The sequence below is a fragment of the Eptesicus fuscus genome, chromosome 5, assembly GCF_027574615.1.
Source record: "Eptesicus fuscus isolate TK198812 chromosome 5, DD_ASM_mEF_20220401, whole genome shotgun sequence".
Lineage (NCBI taxonomy): Eukaryota > Metazoa > Chordata > Mammalia > Chiroptera > Vespertilionidae > Eptesicus > Eptesicus fuscus.
Genome location: NC_072477.1, coordinates 100243142 through 100260455, shown reverse-complemented (window position 1 = coordinate 100260455; position 17314 = coordinate 100243142). Strand labels below are relative to the sequence as shown.

General features: G+C 40.2%; 1 protein-coding gene and 1 pseudogene across 1 annotated transcript in view; both read right to left on the bottom strand.

The window, feature by feature from the left end:
* LOC103304446 (coiled-coil domain-containing protein 7-like) overlaps positions 1 to 17314 on the bottom strand; it is a 430240-nt gene that overhangs the window by 120250 nt on the left and 292676 nt on the right. The window contains exons 20-21 of the mRNA XM_054716612.1: positions 2795 to 2902; positions 2275 to 2403 (exon numbers count right to left, since the gene is read on the bottom strand). Coding sequence (XP_054572587.1) covers positions 2275 to 2403; positions 2795 to 2902 — 237 coding nt within the window. The remainder of the gene's footprint in view (positions 1 to 2274; positions 2404 to 2794; positions 2903 to 17314) is intronic.
* On the bottom strand, positions 15440 to 15575 carry LOC114229538 (U2 spliceosomal RNA; annotated as a pseudogene).

Genomic DNA, 17314 nt, shown 5'->3' with positions numbered 1-17314 from the left:
AACCATCAACAAAACAATAAGAAAGCCCACTATATGGGAGAACATATTTGCCAATATTATCACCGATAAAGTTTTAATGCCCAACATTTGCAGGGAACTCATACAACTTAATAAAAGGAAGATAATTGATCTAATAAAAAAAAATAGGCAACACACCTAAATAGATACTTTTCATAAGACAGAAGGAAAGTCAAGAGACATACAAAAACACGCTCAAAGTCACTAATCATCCGAGAAATGCAAATCAAAACAACAATGCGGTACCATCTCACACCTGTCAGAATGGCTATTATGTACAAATCAACAAACAACAAGTGCTGGCAAGGATGCAGAGAAAAAGAAACAATTGTGCACTGCTGGTGGGAATGCAGACTGGTTGCAGCCACTGTGGAGAACAATATGGAGTTTCCTCAAAAAACTGAAAATGGAACTCCCATTTGACCCAGGGATCCCACTTCTAGGGATATATACCAAGAAACTAGAAGCACCTATCCGAAAGGATATATGCACCCTTATGTTCATAGCAGCACAATTTATAATAGTTTAGATTTGAAAACAGCCTAAATGTCCATCAGCAGATGAGTGAATTAGAAAATGATGGTACATCTACACAATAGAATACTACGCTGCTATAAAAAAAAAAAAAGAAGGAATTTTTACCTTTTGCAGCAGCACGGATGTAACTGGAGAGCATTGTGTTAAGTGAAATAAGCCAGGCAATGAAAAAAAAAAAATACCACATGATCTCACTCATTTATGGATAATAAAGAACATTATAAACCAATGAACAAAAAGATAGATACAGAGGCAATGAGGCATCGAATTGACTGTCAAATTACAGCACAAAGTCTGGGAAGTGTTGGGGAGGGGGGGAAGAGATTAACTGAAGGACTTGTATGTATGCATATAAGCACAACCAATGGACACAAGACACTGTGTGTGGGGAGGCGTGAGAGTATGTGCCAGGGCTTAGGGGAGGCTGGGGGAAGGTCAATGGGGAAAAATGGAGATATGTGTATTACTATTTGTAATACTTTAAACAATAAAATTAAATTTAAAAAATAAAAATGTATTAAAAAAGAGAGGGCAGGAAATAAAATAATGAAATATTCAAAAAATATACTAGAGGCCTGGTGCACAAAATTCATGCATGGAAGTGGGGGGTCCATTCAGCCCAGCCTGCACCCTCTCCAATCCAAGACCCTTTGGGGAATGTCCAACTGCCAGTTTAGGGATCAGGCCTAAACTGGCAGTCAGACACCCCTCTCACAATCCTGGACCGCTGGCTCCTAATTGCTAACCTGCCTGCCTGTCTGGTCGCCCCTAACCTCCCCACCACCCCTCCGGCCAGGTCACCCCACTCAGCCTGCTTGTTCAGTCGTTTGCTCATCCCTCACTAATCCTCCTGCCAGCCTGGTCATAGGCAGCCATCTTGTGAGAGTGTGATGGTCAATTTGCATATTACCTCTTTATTATATAGGATAAAGCAGAGAAAAGAGTAAAAGAAACTCAAATCAGGCATAAAAAATAGGAAGCACAAAAATATGGTGTAACTTAAACCTCTACATATCAAAATTAGACCAAGAGTGATTACAAATGCTAATTAAAAGACAAAGATATCTGATGGATTTTTTTATATATACAACTATAAGCTTCATAGAAGTGATATAGAAAATTCATAAAAATACAGAAAGTTTAAAGCAACAAGATAAGTGTATCATGCAAATACCAATGAGAATTTGGTGGAGCCACATAAATAGCAGGCCTAGTAGTTTTTAAGGCAAACAATCAAACAGAAACTATAAAATAACAAAGTGGGTCCTTATATTAGGACAAAATGCCTCTATCTAGAAATAGTATTACTTTTTAACTTATATGTATTTTAATAATAAAGTATCAAGGTTTAAAGCAAAACCTGATATAACATATGAAGAAATAGAGAAATCAATAATCATTGAAGAAATTTTTTTAAGATTTTAAATTTATTTTGAGAGAGAGAGAGCAGAATGGAGAGGGAGCAAAGAGAGAAACATCCATGTGAAAAATAAACATAGATTGACTGCCCTGAGAAGGAATAGAACTGTCAATATTTCAGTGTATAGTATAATGCCCAACCAACATCTAAGGCAGGATTTATAAAATACTGAAGTAAATAACTAATAAATATCTATAAGTATAAACAAAATATTTGTAGACATATTTATAAATTATCAAAGAAAGTCCTCCTAAATTTAATTGAAAATAATTTTACAATATTTGTAATTAACTACTTACTATTAAGAGTCTCATTTTCGGTAGCTTTAATATTGTTAGTTTCAGATTGGCTTCTTAAAAATAAATCCATATCCTCAGGCATTGTGTTTTCATCAGATTTCCTAGCATTTTTCTGAGCTACACGAAATGCTAAATAGAAAAACAAATCTATTTTAAAATTTCAGGATATGCCATATAGTCAGCAAGATTTCTTTTCATTTGTGCAAAATGAGTGAAAGAAGACTGCAAAGCCACAGAGGTGAACTACTTATTTAAATAGACTGTGGAAGTGATGTGGGAAATTTGTGTGAATAGTGTGTGTATGGAGGCATATTAGTTATTAACCAAACAAACAAATACCAAGCAAATGGTACCTAAGCTTTCTTTAAATTTAGTTCTCTAATTATTTAAGGTTATAAACACATCAAAGTGTAAAATTTCTACAAAATATGTACTCAAGCACATATTCATTAACCCCTCAAAATATTTTGATGTTCTTAATATAAAATAATTTAAACATAACTATAATTATTTTACTTACCATTACGTCTATTTGTTCTAGAAGTTTTTTTATCCACCATGTGCATGGGATCTTTTGACAATGTTTGATTCTCAAGCTTAAGATTTTCATCTGGTACTTTATCATTATCTACATAAAGAGAAGCATTTAGTTTACTAAATAAAAAACACAAATTTATTGTGAAATATCTAGATTTCAAGTTTAAAACAAGTATACAGGAGCTTTACTCCTCATTTCTAGAAAGTTGTAAGTAAATTACCATAATACTAGATCTGACATGAAAATTGGGAAAACAATTCTAATTGGATTGTGTTTTTTTATTGGAGGACGTAATGCTAAGTGAAAAAAAGTTAAAAACACATTATCTATTATGCTACTTTTTGGTTAAAAATAAAAGGGAAATAAGAAAAAAAATAGAAAGAAATACACACTTACAAAATAAAACACAAAAAATATAAATCAGAAAACAATATGCTTAAAAGTCTGATCTTCTACTGATGTTCTACAGCTATCTGGGCTCCATATGATTTCACTCATATGTGGGATATAAAACAGAAAGCAAAAAATAAACAAGAAAAACAAACAGACAAAAACTCAGACAAGGGTGTGGTGGTTACCAAAGGGATGGGAGTGAGGGGCTGTAAAGGGGGTCAAATGTATGGTGACAGAAGATAATTTGACTTTTGGTGGTGGGCACACAATGCAATATACAGATGATGTAACATAGGATTGTACACTTGAGGCCTATTTAATCTTATTAACCAATGTCACCCAAATAGATTTTATATATATAATTAAGTTACCTTCAAGGGGGTGGCAGGACTTGGAGAGCAAAGGGAAAGTTTACAGGAGAGATGATACTTCTTAAAGTATACCTTTTGTATATGTAATATTTGGGAAGCAGATTAATGTTAAACACAAACCAAAAAATTAAATTATCTTAAATCTAGATAAGAAAAAAAGGAAGTAATGTGTGGGGAGGGGGGTGGGATGGGAATGGGGGGACGAGGACAAATATGTGATACCTTAATCAATAAAGGAATTAAAAAAATAAATAAATAAATTTTAAAAAAGGATACAAAAATTTTAAAAAAAAGAAAAAAAAAGAAAAAAAGGAAGTAAATCTGAAAATAAACAAACAATTGAACCATCTAAAAAAACAAAGCACTAATCAAAGTAAGCCAAGAATAGATATCTGGCATAGATCCTCAGTCTTAGGAGACTGAGGTGAAAATAGTATCATTAAATCTTTTTTTCTTTAATCCTCACCTGAGGATATATATGATTTATTGATTTTAGAGACAGAGGAGAGGAGGGAGAGAAATATTGATGTAGGAGAAACATCAACTGGTTGCCTCCAGTACATACCATGTCTGGCAATCAAATCTGCAATCTACATATGTGCCCTGACTTGTAATTGAACTCACAGTTCTGGCACACAGTACATACTATATGTCCTATCTAATAAAAAAATAATATGCAAATTGACCGTACCTCCACTACACCCACCAGCCATGCCCACCAGCCAATCAGGAGCAAATATGCAAATAAACCCAACCAAGATGGCTGTGGCCACAGAGAGCAGGAGGGGGGCTTGGGTTTTCCTGGCAATGGATGAAGCCAAGCTTTCCACCTGCCCTTGCCGGCCTAGGCCTCCACTAAAGGCTACAAAGTTTCAGTGATAGAAGATAAATAAATCCAAACAGAAATGGTGGCAGCCACGAAGCTGGAAAGAGAAGGAGGCTAGGGTTGCCCCTGGCAATGGAGGAAGCCAATCTTCTGAAGCCCTGGCCTGCCTTGGCCTCCGATCCAGGCTAAAAAGTTTCAATTGTAGAAGATAAATAAATCCCAGATACCAGGGCCTCTGCTTGGGTCTCCGGGGGCCGTGGCCAGCCTGCAAACCACCACAGGCCCCTCACCCAGGCCACCCCATGACCCAAGGGAACCCCCACCCTGATCAGGGACACCCTTCAGGGCAAACCAGCTGCCCCCCACCCATGCACTAGGCCTCTATCCTATCTAATAAAAGAGTAATATGTAGATTAACCATCACTCAAATACACAAGATGGCTGCCCCCATGTGGTCAAAGATCCATGTGGACACAAGATGGCCACCACAAGATGGCCAGCAGGGGAGGGCAGTTGGGACAGACCAGGCCTGCAAGAGAGGGAAGTTGGGGGCAATCAAGCCTGCAGGGGAGGGCAGTTAGGGGTGACCAGGACAGCAGAAGAGGGAAGTTGGGGGTGACTGGGCATGCAGGGAAGGGCAGTTGGGGGGGGGGGGACCCAGGCCTGCAGGGGAGAGCAGTTAGGCAAACAGGCTGGCAGGGAGCAGTTAAGCATCAATCAGGCTGGCAGGGGAGTGGTTTGGGGGTGATCAGGCTGGCAGGCAGAAGTGGTTAGGGGCAATCAGGAAGGCAGGAAGGTGAGCGCTTGGGAGCCAGCAGTCCTGGATTGTGAGAGGGATGCCCGACTGCCTGTTTAGGCCTGATCCTCGAGGGATCGGACATCCCTTGAAGGGTCCCCGATTGGAGACGGTGCAGGCTGGGCTAAGGGACATGCCCCCCATGCATGAATTTCCTGCACCGGGCCTCTAGTTTAATAAATAAAAGAATTGATTTTATAAATTAGCTGTTTCTGCACAATATGGAAGTTAAAATAACTTCTGAATCAGAAAGTAAATATCTGAAACAGAATTTTACTAGTAAAATATCTAGAAGTTAACTAATGATAATAATAATAACAATAATAATAATAAAGTGTTGGGAAAGATGTGGAGAAAATAAAATTCTTGTTCACTGTTGATGGGAATGTTAAATGGTGCAGCCTTTATGGAAAACAGTATTGAGGGTCCTCAAAATATTAAAAATAGAACTACCATGTCCTAGTCTGTATAGCTCAGTTGTTTGGAGCATTCTCTTGTACACTGAAAGACCATAGGTTCAATTTACAGTCAGGGCACATACCCAGATTGCAGGTTCAATCTCCAGACAGCGCATGTGTGTGATGCAACTGATTGATGTCTCTCTCTTTCTAAAATCATTTAAATGTGTCCTCAGTTGGCGATTAAAAAGGAGTAGGATTGCTGGATCATATGGTATTATCATATGGTATTTATGTAAGAGTTCAGAACACAAAGACATATTTGCACTGCTTCATTATTCACAATAACAAAGCTGTAGAAGCAACCTTCATGTCCATAAACAGTTAATGGATAAGAAAATGTGATACACACACACTGAGGAATATTTAGTCTTTTAAAGTAGATAATCCTATTGTATACAACAATATAAATGAACTTTGAAGGCTTTGTGCAAAGTGGAATAAACCAATAACAGAAGAACAAATACCCTGATTCCACTTATATTAGATATCTAAAGTAATTAAGCTCATAAAAGCAGAAAGCAAAATAGTGATTATTGTCATAACTGGGAATGGGAGGGGGGCAGTGAGTTCCTATTCAATAGGTATAAAGTTTCAATTTTACAACATGAAAACTTTCCAGAGATCTGCTATACAACATTTTGCTTACAGTTAACAATTTTGGTTTGTACACTTAAGAATTTTTTTAATATATATTTTTATTTATTTCAGAGAGGAGGGAAGAGAGAGAGACAAATATCAATGATGAGAGAGAATCATTGATCAGCTGCCTTCTGCACACCCCCTACTGGGGATTGAGCCCACAACCTGGATATGTGCCCTTGACTGGAATCGAACCAGGGACCCTTCAGTCTGCAGGCCGACGCTCTATCCACTGAGCCAAACCAGCTAGGGCTACACTTAAGAATTTATTAAGAGGATATATCTTATGTTTAGTTTTAACCACAATTTAAAAATTCACTTTAGCCCTAGCTGGATTTGCTCAGTGGATAGAGCATCGGTCTGTGAACTGAAAGGTCTCAGGTTTGATTCTGGTCAAGGGCACATGCCCGGGTTGTGGGCTTGATCCCCAGTTGGGAGCTTGCAGGAGGCAGCCAATCAATGATTCTCTCTCATCATTGATGTTTCTATCTCTGTCCCTCTCCCTTCCTCTCTGAAATTAATAAAGATACATTTAAATTATCACTTTAATTCAATTTCATAGGTCAAGAGACACAAATATTTGGAGAACAGCAGTAATGACTACTATGTTTATATAAATGCAAAATAGCTAAGTAAAATAATATATTTTAAAGTGACCATGTTCAGAGAGAATTTATTCCAGATGCAAGTATAGCTCTATATTTAAGTCACTATATTAATTAAAAATAAGTCATATGAAGTATCTCAATTAACCCTAAAAAATAATTTTATTTCTATTCTAATAAATAAGGAATGCAAAAAAAATTAAAAAGGCAACCTAAAGTAAATATTATACTTACTACAAAAAATCAAAAGCATTCCTCTTAAATTCAGGAACAAATAAAAGATGTTCCCTTTATTTATCAACTAGAGGCCCAGTGCACAAAATTCATGCGTGGGGGGGTCCCCTCAGCCCAGCCTGCACCCTCCAGTCCGGGACCCCTTGGGGGATGTCTGGCTACTGGTTTAGGCCCGGCAGTCAGACATCCCTTTCACAATCCAGGACTACTGGCTCCTAACTGATCACCTGCCTGCCTGCCTTCCTGATCTCCACTAACTAACCCCCCCTGCTGGCCTGGTCACCCCTAACTGACCCCCTGCTGGCCTAGTTTCCTCCAACTGCCCCCCAGCCATCCTGGTCACCCCTAACTGCCCCCCCACCAGCCTAGTCATCCCTTACAGCCCCCTCTGTGAGCCTGGTTGCCTCAACTGCCCCCATTAGCCTGGTTGCCCCCCTCACTGGCCTAGTTTCCCCCAACGGCCCCCCCCCCGCAGCCAGCCTGGTCACCCCTAACTGTCCCCCAACTGGCCTAGTCATCCCTTACAGCACCCTCTGCCAATCTGGTCATCCACAACTGCCCCCCCCGCCCCCGCCAGCCTGGTCACCCCGCACTGTCCCCCTCTGCCAGCCTTGTCACTCCTCACTGACCCCCCTGCAGGCCTGGTCACTCTATGCAGCCTGCTGCTCAGTGGTTTGGTCACCCCTCATTAACCCCCCTGCCAGCCTAGTCACCCCACGCAGCATGTTTGGTCATCCATTAGATTGCAATGGTCACTTAGGTTTTTATATAGAGAGATATGCATATCTTTAAATATGATACACATATGTATAAAAAGCATATGAAAATATACTCAATATCATTAATCATTGGAGAAATGCAGGTCAAAACTACAATGGAATATCACCTCACACCTATTAAGATGACTAATATAAAAACCAAAAAATAGTCCTAATTGCAAGGCACAATCATTTGGAGTGTCATCCCATACACCAAAAGGTTATGGATTTGATTTCAGGTCATGGCACATAACTATGTTGCAGGTTAAGTCCCCAGTTGCGGTGCATATGGAACCAACCAATGGATGTTTCTCTCTCATATCGATGTTTCTCTCTCCCTTCCTCTTTCTTAAAAAATTCAATGGAAACCAATGAGGTGGCAGGCAGGACTGGAGTGAGAGTGTTAGTGGGTGAGTGTGTTCAAGGGAGAGTGTGCATGGGTGTATGTGTTGGGCATCTGTCTGTTGGTGTGGGAAATCCTGGCATGTGTTCTGTCGCTCCTGGCAGAGGAGCTGATAGCTGTTTCTACATGCTGCTCAGCTGGGCATTTCTTAACGCTTAAGATTGGACAGTGTGCTGTTTTGGAGGAGTCTGCAGGGAACAGCCCTGAACCAGCACCCCAAGACCACAGACAGGTGCATCCAGCCCCACTGCTGCAACCCAACATCCATGTATGTATGGGCCTGCCACCGCTACACAGACAATCAAGTGGCAAAGGCCTGGGGTGGGGCAGGAACTGGGTGGTCGTGGCAAAGGGGAAAAATTGGGGGAGGGGTATCTATAATACGCTTAACAATAAAGATTTAAAAATCAATGGAAATGTATCCTTGGGTGAGAACTAATGATAACAATAGCAATAATAATAATTTGAAGTCAGGGAGTGTGATACCTCCTACTTCATTCTTTTTTTTTTTCAGGATAATTTTGGCTATTTAGAGTCTTTTGTTATTCCATACAAATCTGATGATTTTTTGCTCTATTTCTCTTAAAAATTCCTTTGGGATTTTGATGGGGGAATTGCATTACATCTGTATCTTGCTTTGGATAATGTGGATATTTTAACTATATTGATTCTTCCAATCCATAAACATAGAATATCTTTCCATTTCTTTGTGTCTTTTTCAACCTCTTTTAATACACTTTGTAGTTTTCAGTGCATAGGCCCTTCACATGCTATGTTAATTTTTATCTGTAGGTATTTTATTTTTTGTTATAATTGCAAAAGATTTTTTTTTCATTTCTTTTTCTGAAATTTTACTTTTAGCATATAAAAATGCAACCGATTTTTATATTAATTTTGTATCCTGCAACTCTAATGTGAGGTTTTGGTGGTTGTTTCTAATATTTTTTGGTGGAGTCTTTGGGTTTTCTATATAAAGAATCATGTGATCTATAAAAAGTTATACTTTTGCTCCTTCATTTCCAATTTGAATGACTCTTTTTCTTTGTCTTGCCTGATTACTCTGGTTAGGCTTTCTAGTGCTCTATTGAATAAACATGGTGTTTACTCATCCTTGTCTTGTTCCTGATCTTAAAGGAAAAGCTTTCAGTTTTTCACCATTGAATATGATATTAGCTGAGGGCTTGGATCTTGAAAATATGATGATAAGCAAAAAGAAGTCAGAAAGAAAAAGTCCAAGAACCATATGATTTCACTCACATGTGAGATGAAACTGAAAGCAACAAATGAACAAACAAGAAAAACAAACCAACAAAAACTCATAGACACAGACAACAGTATGTTGATTACCAGAGGTCATAATGGAATAATGGATAAAGGAAAATCAAAGATATGGTAATGGAAGGAGACTTGACTTTGGGTCGTAAGCACACAATGCAATATACAGATGATGAATTATAGAATTGCATACTTGAAACCTATAAAATTTTATTAGCCAATACCACCCCAATAAATTGTATTAAAATAAATAAATAATAGGATGTGGAGAAATTGGAAATCTTGTGCAATCTTGGTAGCAATGTAAAAGTGCCCAACTATTTAGAAACAGTACAGATGTTGTGCAAAATATTAAAAAGAGAATGACCTTATGAACATAAATCACACTTCAAGGTATATATCCAAAAGAATCGAATGCAAGGTCATACATAGATATTTGCACACCCATGTTTATTGAAGCTATCTTTTATAATAGGAAGGAGTTGGAAATAATTTATTGTTTAATCTAGGCAACACAAATACTTTTTAAAAATACATATATATTTTATTGATTTCAGAGAGGGAGAGGAAGAGAGATAGAAACATCAATGATGAGAGAGAATCATCGATTGGCTACCTCCTACATGACCTACACTGGGGATCAAGCCTGCAACCCAGACACGTGCCCTGACTGGGAATTGAACTGTGACCTCCAGGTTCATAGGTCAATGCTCAACCACTGAGCCATACCAGCCAGGCCAAATGCTTTTAATTTTAGTTTCTGTAGCATTTTTAGGTGAGAATAAAGTTAAATTAACTTTTTTAAAGAGATCCAAAATGGCTAAGAAGTAGATGGAAGTTACACTCACCTCTCTTGGGTCCAAATGGAATTACAACTAAATTACAGAACAATCAACCTGATTAACCAACTGAATATTAACTGAACACAAGTCTTATAACCAATGATTTACAAAAGAAGTCACATGGAGACTAGCATGAAGGACAAAAAGTGAAGAAGGGATGGCCCCATCTGGCCCATCAACCAGTGAACCAGGAGGTCATAGTCAAGACATATTCCCAGATTGTGGGCTTGATCCCCTGTGTGGGGCATGTAGGAGGCAGCTGATCAATGCTTCTCTCTTATCATTGATGTTTCTCTCTCTATCCCCCTCTTACATATATATATATATATTTATATATATTTATTTATATATTTATATATATATCCTATATAATAAAAGAGTAATATGCAAATTAACCATCAATCCACTATACCCACAAACCACACCCACCAACCAATCAGGAGCAAGTATGCAAATTAACCCAAGATGGCTGCAGCCATGAAGAGAACAAGAGGGAGGCTTGGGTTTCCCTGGCAATGGAGGAAGTCAAGCTTTCCGCACACCCTGGCGGGCCCAGGCCTCCACTTAAGGCTACAAGGTTTCAATTATAGAAGGTAAATCAATTCTAACAGAAATGGTTGCCACCACAGAGCGAGCAGAAGGCTTGGCTCCACTCCAGGCTACAAAGTTTCAATTATAGAAGATAAACAAATCCCAGATACCAAGGACTCTGCTTGGGTCACCAGGGGGCATGGTTGGCCTGCAAACCACCACAGGGTCCTTGCCCAGGCCACTCTATGCCCAAAGGGAACCCCCACCCTGATCTGGGACACCCTTCAGGGCAAACCAGCTGGCCCCCACCTGTGCAATAGGCCTCTATCCTATCTAATAAAAGAGTAATATGCAAATTGACCATCACTCCAACACATAAGATGGGTGCCCCCATGTGGTCAAAGATCCTGCCCCATGTGGACACAAGATGGCCACCACAAGATGGCGAGCAGGGGAGGGCAGTTGGGAGGGTCCAGGCCTGCAAGGGAGGGCAGTTGTGGGTGATCAGGCCAGCAGGGGAGAGCAGATGAGAGGGACCAGGCCTGCAAGGGAGAGAAGTTGGGGGCGATTAAGCCTGCAGGGGAGCAGTTAGGCATCAATCAGGCTGGTAGGAAAGTGGTTAGGGGGTGATCAGGCTGGCAGGCAGAAGCAGTTAGAGTGTGATCAGGCTGGCAGGCAGGAGTGGTTAGAGGCAATCAGGAAGGCAGGCAGGCTAGCAGTTGGGAGCCAGTAGTCCTGGATTGTGAGTGGGAAGTCCGACTGGGATCGTGCCTAAACAGGCAGTCAGATATCCTTCGAGGGGGCTCAGATTGGAGAGGGTGCAGCCTGGGCTGAGAGACCCCACCCCCCCGTGCACGAATTTCATGCACCGGATATATATATATATATATATATATATATATATATATATATATATAATTTTCTAATTTAAAAAAAAAAGAAGGGCTGGCCCCACACCCATGTGCAGTGACTGGTAATTCAGAGGGATATCTCAGCTTAAAATTCCCCCCTGAGGAGTTAGAGGCCTCAGCCCCATGATGGACTCCCCAGCCCAAAACACCAGAGCCAGAAAGAGAAGCCCACATAGCATCTGGCTTTATAAATCAGTGGTGATCCTGACAGAGACTGGAGTCTGCTGGAAACCTAGGCATCCACTTAAAGGGCCAGTACACAGAATTTCATTCACAGGTACTCACCCTGGGCTCTGGCAAAAGAAGGTGAATCAAAGTCTGGAGTAATTCAAGGACAGACTGGGATGTGTGGCTCTGGGGAGGGAGCTGAAGAGATAACCTCCAAGTTCCCTATGCTGAGTCCATGTATTGTAACACCCACAGATTCCACCTCTCCTGGGTCAAACACTCCTCTCTATACAGCATCAGCCTAAAGAAATACACTAGAACAACCTCCAGAATCCCTGTCATCCTACCCTGCCTACTTCACATCCTCTGGAAGAGTCTGCTGCTTGACCCCATAATATAGACTTTCTTGAAGAGTTCTTGAAGGTGAACTCAGAGGGTTTCAGAAACAGAGTTGTGTGGTTTCATAGAAAATGGCATTTAACCTCCCACAACATACATCCAAGGAAGGTACAACCCCCCACCATGCAAGGTCCACTAGCCCCACAAATGAAGATCCACTAGCTTCATTCCTGCCATGCATACATTCTGCAATACTGTAAGCTGGCTGTGACCAGCCTGGGTGATGGAGCAGAATCTTTTGAAAGTCCCTCAAGGAGGACTGTGCAGACTCTAGGAGAGACTGAGTTGTGAGGGTTTGGAGCAGCAGCCATTTTTTCCCTCACATGTCTGATGGACACTGCTATTCCTTCCTTCCTATAACCAAATATTGACTTGTTTGAACCTGATAAATTCTACAGGCCTCAGCATGATGACTTTCTGAGACCCTGCCCCACCACAAAAATCCAAGACCACCTTGCTGGTAGTGGCTTGCTTTGGTGTACCATAAGACTGTTTATGAATGACCTCAGACCACAAATAGGCACTGCCTTTCAGTCTCTATTGATCTATTGAACACCATTCTTCCCTACAAGGTGACTCACAAAGAACCTACCTCAAGTAACTCACATGCCTCCAGAGGCTTTTTCAGTGACTGAGCCTACCAGACAGACAGAAAGCAAAGGTATATCTTGAAATTCCTTTGGCTATTATTGACTTGCCCCAGACTCAGTGCTGATAGAAACTGGCCTTGGTATACAGCTTGGACCCTCCATGTATACCCAAGTCCAGCAGAGGCATTCAGAAACTGTATATTGCTTTGTAGCTCCAAACATGTAGCCTAGGGCTTGTCAGAGGCAGCACCTGACATTGATCTGCACCGATGTCCCTCCCAAGTGGTCAAAGAACCTCAACCCAGTGGCAGGATTCAGAACATTTCATAGCATGGCCCAATTAGCTCCACTAGTGGCAAGCCCAAAGAAAGATTTCGGCAGTCAACAGACATAATAGGACAGCAGCTCATACATTATGATCAGGGTGGATACTCATAGTCAGCCAGCTGTAAAGATAACCCAACCCACATACAAACCAACAGCAATCAAGACATTACTACATTTACTGGCACAAGAACAGACATATAGACCAATGGAACAGAACAGAGAACCCATAAATCAACCCAAGTCATTATATTTAATTAATATTTGACAAAGGAGGCAAGAGCATACAATGGAGTCAAGACAGTCTCTTCAATAAATGATGTTGGGAAAATTGGACAGGTACATGCAAAAAAAAATGAAACTAGACCAAAAATTTACACCATACACAAAAATAAACTCAAAATGTATAAAGGACTTAAATGTAACACAGGAAACCACAAACATCTTAGAAGACTCCATAGGCAGCAAAATATCAGACATGTCGTAGCAATATCTTTACCAATATAGCTCCTAAGGCAATGGAAACTAAAGAGAAAATAAACAAATGGGACTACATCAAAATACAAAGCTTCTTCACAGCAAAAGAAACCATCAACAAAACAACAAGAAAGCCCACTGCATGGGAGAATGTATTTGCCAATGTTATATCTGATAAGGGGGACTAATCTCCAAAATTTATAGGAAACTAATACAGCTTAACAAAAGGAAGATAAACAATCCAATCAAAAAAAGAGCAAAGGACTTAGACACTTTGAAAATGGACATACAGAAGGCCAAGAAACATATGAAAACATGCTCAAAGTCACTAATCATCTGAGAGAGGCAAATAAAAATGACAGTGAGGTACCACCTCAAACCTGTCAGAATGGCTCTCATCAACAAATCAACAAATGACAAGTGCTGGCAAGGATGTGGAGAAAAAGGAATCCTCTTACCTTGCTGGTGGGAATGCAGACTGGTGCAGCCACTGTGAAAGACAGTATGGAGTTTCTTCAAATAATTAAAAATGGAACTCCCTTTTGACCCAGTAATCCCATTTCTCCAGTAATCCCACTTCTAGGAATATAACCCAATAAACCAGAAATACCAATCAGAAAGGACATATGCACCCCTATATTCCTAGCAGGACAATTTACCATAGCTAAGACTTGGAAACAGCCAAAGTGCCCATCAGTAGTTGAGTGGATTAAAGACCACCTGTTGTACATCTACACAATGGAATACTACACTGCTGTAAAAAAAAAAAGTACTCTTACCATTTGCAACAGGATGTTTGGACATGGAGAATATTATGCTAAGCAAAATAAGCCAGTTGGAGTAAGATAAATATCACACGATCTCACTCATTTATGGAATATAATGAACAATATAAACTGATAAACAAAAATAGATTCAAAGTCAGAGAAGCCTTGAAAAGACTATCAAAGTTCAGAGGGAAGGCAGGGGAGGGAGGGCAGGGAGTAAGAGATCAACCAAAGGACTTGTATGCATGTATATAAGCATAACCAATGGACATAGACACTAGGTGGGTGAGGGCATGGGTTTGGGGGTGGGGATGGCCGGGGAGAGGTCAATGGGGGGAAAAGGAGACATGTGTAATACTATATATAATATTTTAGACAAAAAACTCCATAAGGAGGGTTCACATAACTCACACAAGAAACATTCTTGGAGCACCTAACTCCGATGATAAGTAAGACTATGCCACTGGCCCCATGAAACACCTATTACATGAGTTCACCATCCCAAGATTAGAAAATATAGAAGATCTATTTAAAATACAGAAACAAATACCAAGAGGCAACCAAAATGGGGAGACGAAGAAACATGCCCCAATGAAAAAAAATTACAGATCCCCAGAAAATTTTTAAATTACAAAGAGGCAAGCAAGCAACCAGATACAGAGATCAAAACAATGGTTATAAGAATGTTTTAGAAACTTAGGAAAATAACAAATGAACTAAAGTAAAAACATAATAAAAAATAGTAAACATAAAAAAGGACATAAAAACCATAAAAAACTGTCAGAAATGAATAATACAATATCTAAAATGAAGAATACACTAGAAAAAAACATCAACAGCACCTGTTAGGTAAAGCGGAAGATTGAATTAATGATTTGGAAGACAAGGTAGCATAAAACACCTAATCAGAGCTGCAAAAAAAGAAAATAATTTTTATTAAACTGATAAGAACAGATACTACACTTGATCTTAGCCAAAAGGCCGAGAAGCGATAAGAAAATAATTTTTAAAATTGAGGATAGTGTAAGTGACCTCTGGGACAATTTGAAGCATAAAAACATGCATATGATAGAAGTACCAGAGAAGAAAGACAGCAAGGGATTGAGAACCCATTAAAGAATTTATGATTGAAATTTTCCCTGGTAAAGGAAAAAAACACACAAGTCCAGGAGTGTAGAAAGTCCCAAGCAAAGTAAAACCAAAAAGGCCCACACCAAAACACACCATAATTAATAGCAACAAGAAAAAGACAGTTACTTATCTACAAGTGAGCTCCCATAAGAATCCTAATATATATAGAGAAAAAATGGCGACGGAATAGAGTCGGGTTTGGAGTCTGTTCCTGGGGCGGAGAGTCGGAGCAGCAGAGGTTCGCAGAGGGAGTGTATGTGGGCAAGCCAAGGGACAGCTAAACTCCAGGAGAAGGCGGGGGAGTGCTGGGCAGTGTTCCTCTGACCGCGCAGCACCCACAGGGGCTGGGTCCCCTCCTGGAGCTGCGGGCTCGCCGGGCGCCTCGCCATCTTGCAAGGAAAGGAGGATTTTATTGGAAACCTGACTTTCTGCGACAACTGCAAACACTGCGCTGCTGGGAGCACCAGACCACCGGTCCCCTATCAGCGCAAACATTTGGATTCAAAGAAACTCTTCACTGCACCACGGAAAGGTCAGATTTTGTCTGAAATAAGCTGCGGTTTCTAATCCCCGCGGTGGGTGAGGGAAGCGCTGGGTGAGGGAAGTGCGGCAGCCGCAGGACCGGCAGGAGCCGGGAGGTCTGTGCCTAGAAAAATCAGCGGCAGTTGGAACTGCCGTGATCCGTGAATGAGGAGGGGGGTCTTCTGAGCTGCTAACAGAAGTGACCTCTTGAAAGCAACTCATTTTAATCTGACGAGGAGGGTCAGACTAAGAATTTTCAAAGGAGTGCAGGCTCCTTAGTCTGGGGCACAGACCCACGGTCCGCACACCTGGGCTCTTTCCGACTCTGATTGCTAAGCCCAATACAGAGGCAAACCCAGGTGGAAACCCTGAAAGACTGCAGGGGGAAGGTGTTTTTTCGGAACCTGGGGCCAGAGCTGCGTGTGACCATCAGAGAGGCAGCTCTGAGGCGCACATCTCTACAAACCGGTAGTGAGTGCCATAGAAGGGGAAAAAAAAAAAAAAGAAAAAAGAGCTAGAGAGGCCCGGAAGTCAATTCAGAAACACTGCCACCCAGGGGCTGAAACGCTAATTGTCTCTGGTGTAATCAAAAATAAATACGAGAAATTAAGATAGGGCTGGCTTAAAAAGCAGGACTGGCTTCCAACACTGAGGAGCCCTGGAATGAAGCTGAACTGAAATACCGCCCAGACTGGGAAAAAGTCGTACCAAACAGAATAATAGAGGAAGTGAATGACAGCCGCTACTGCACATTTTAGTCTTCCTATTTTTTAATTTTCAATTCTTTTTTCAATTTTTTAAATTTTTTATTCTCATATTTTTTTATTTTCATTTTTTGCATCTTTTACTTAAGAAACTAATATTTTTTTCTTTTTCCTCACTTGATTTTCACCTTTTTAATTATTACATTTTTATTTTCAATCAGCACTATTATTACTATTATTTTACTTTTTTTTTTTTTTTTTTTTTTAATGTCATTTGATTTTCTCTTTCTTTTATTTTTGGATTAGTGTCCTACATTCGATTTGCATCTTTCCCTTACAATCGCTTTACCCTATCTCAAAGCTAACATTATGCCA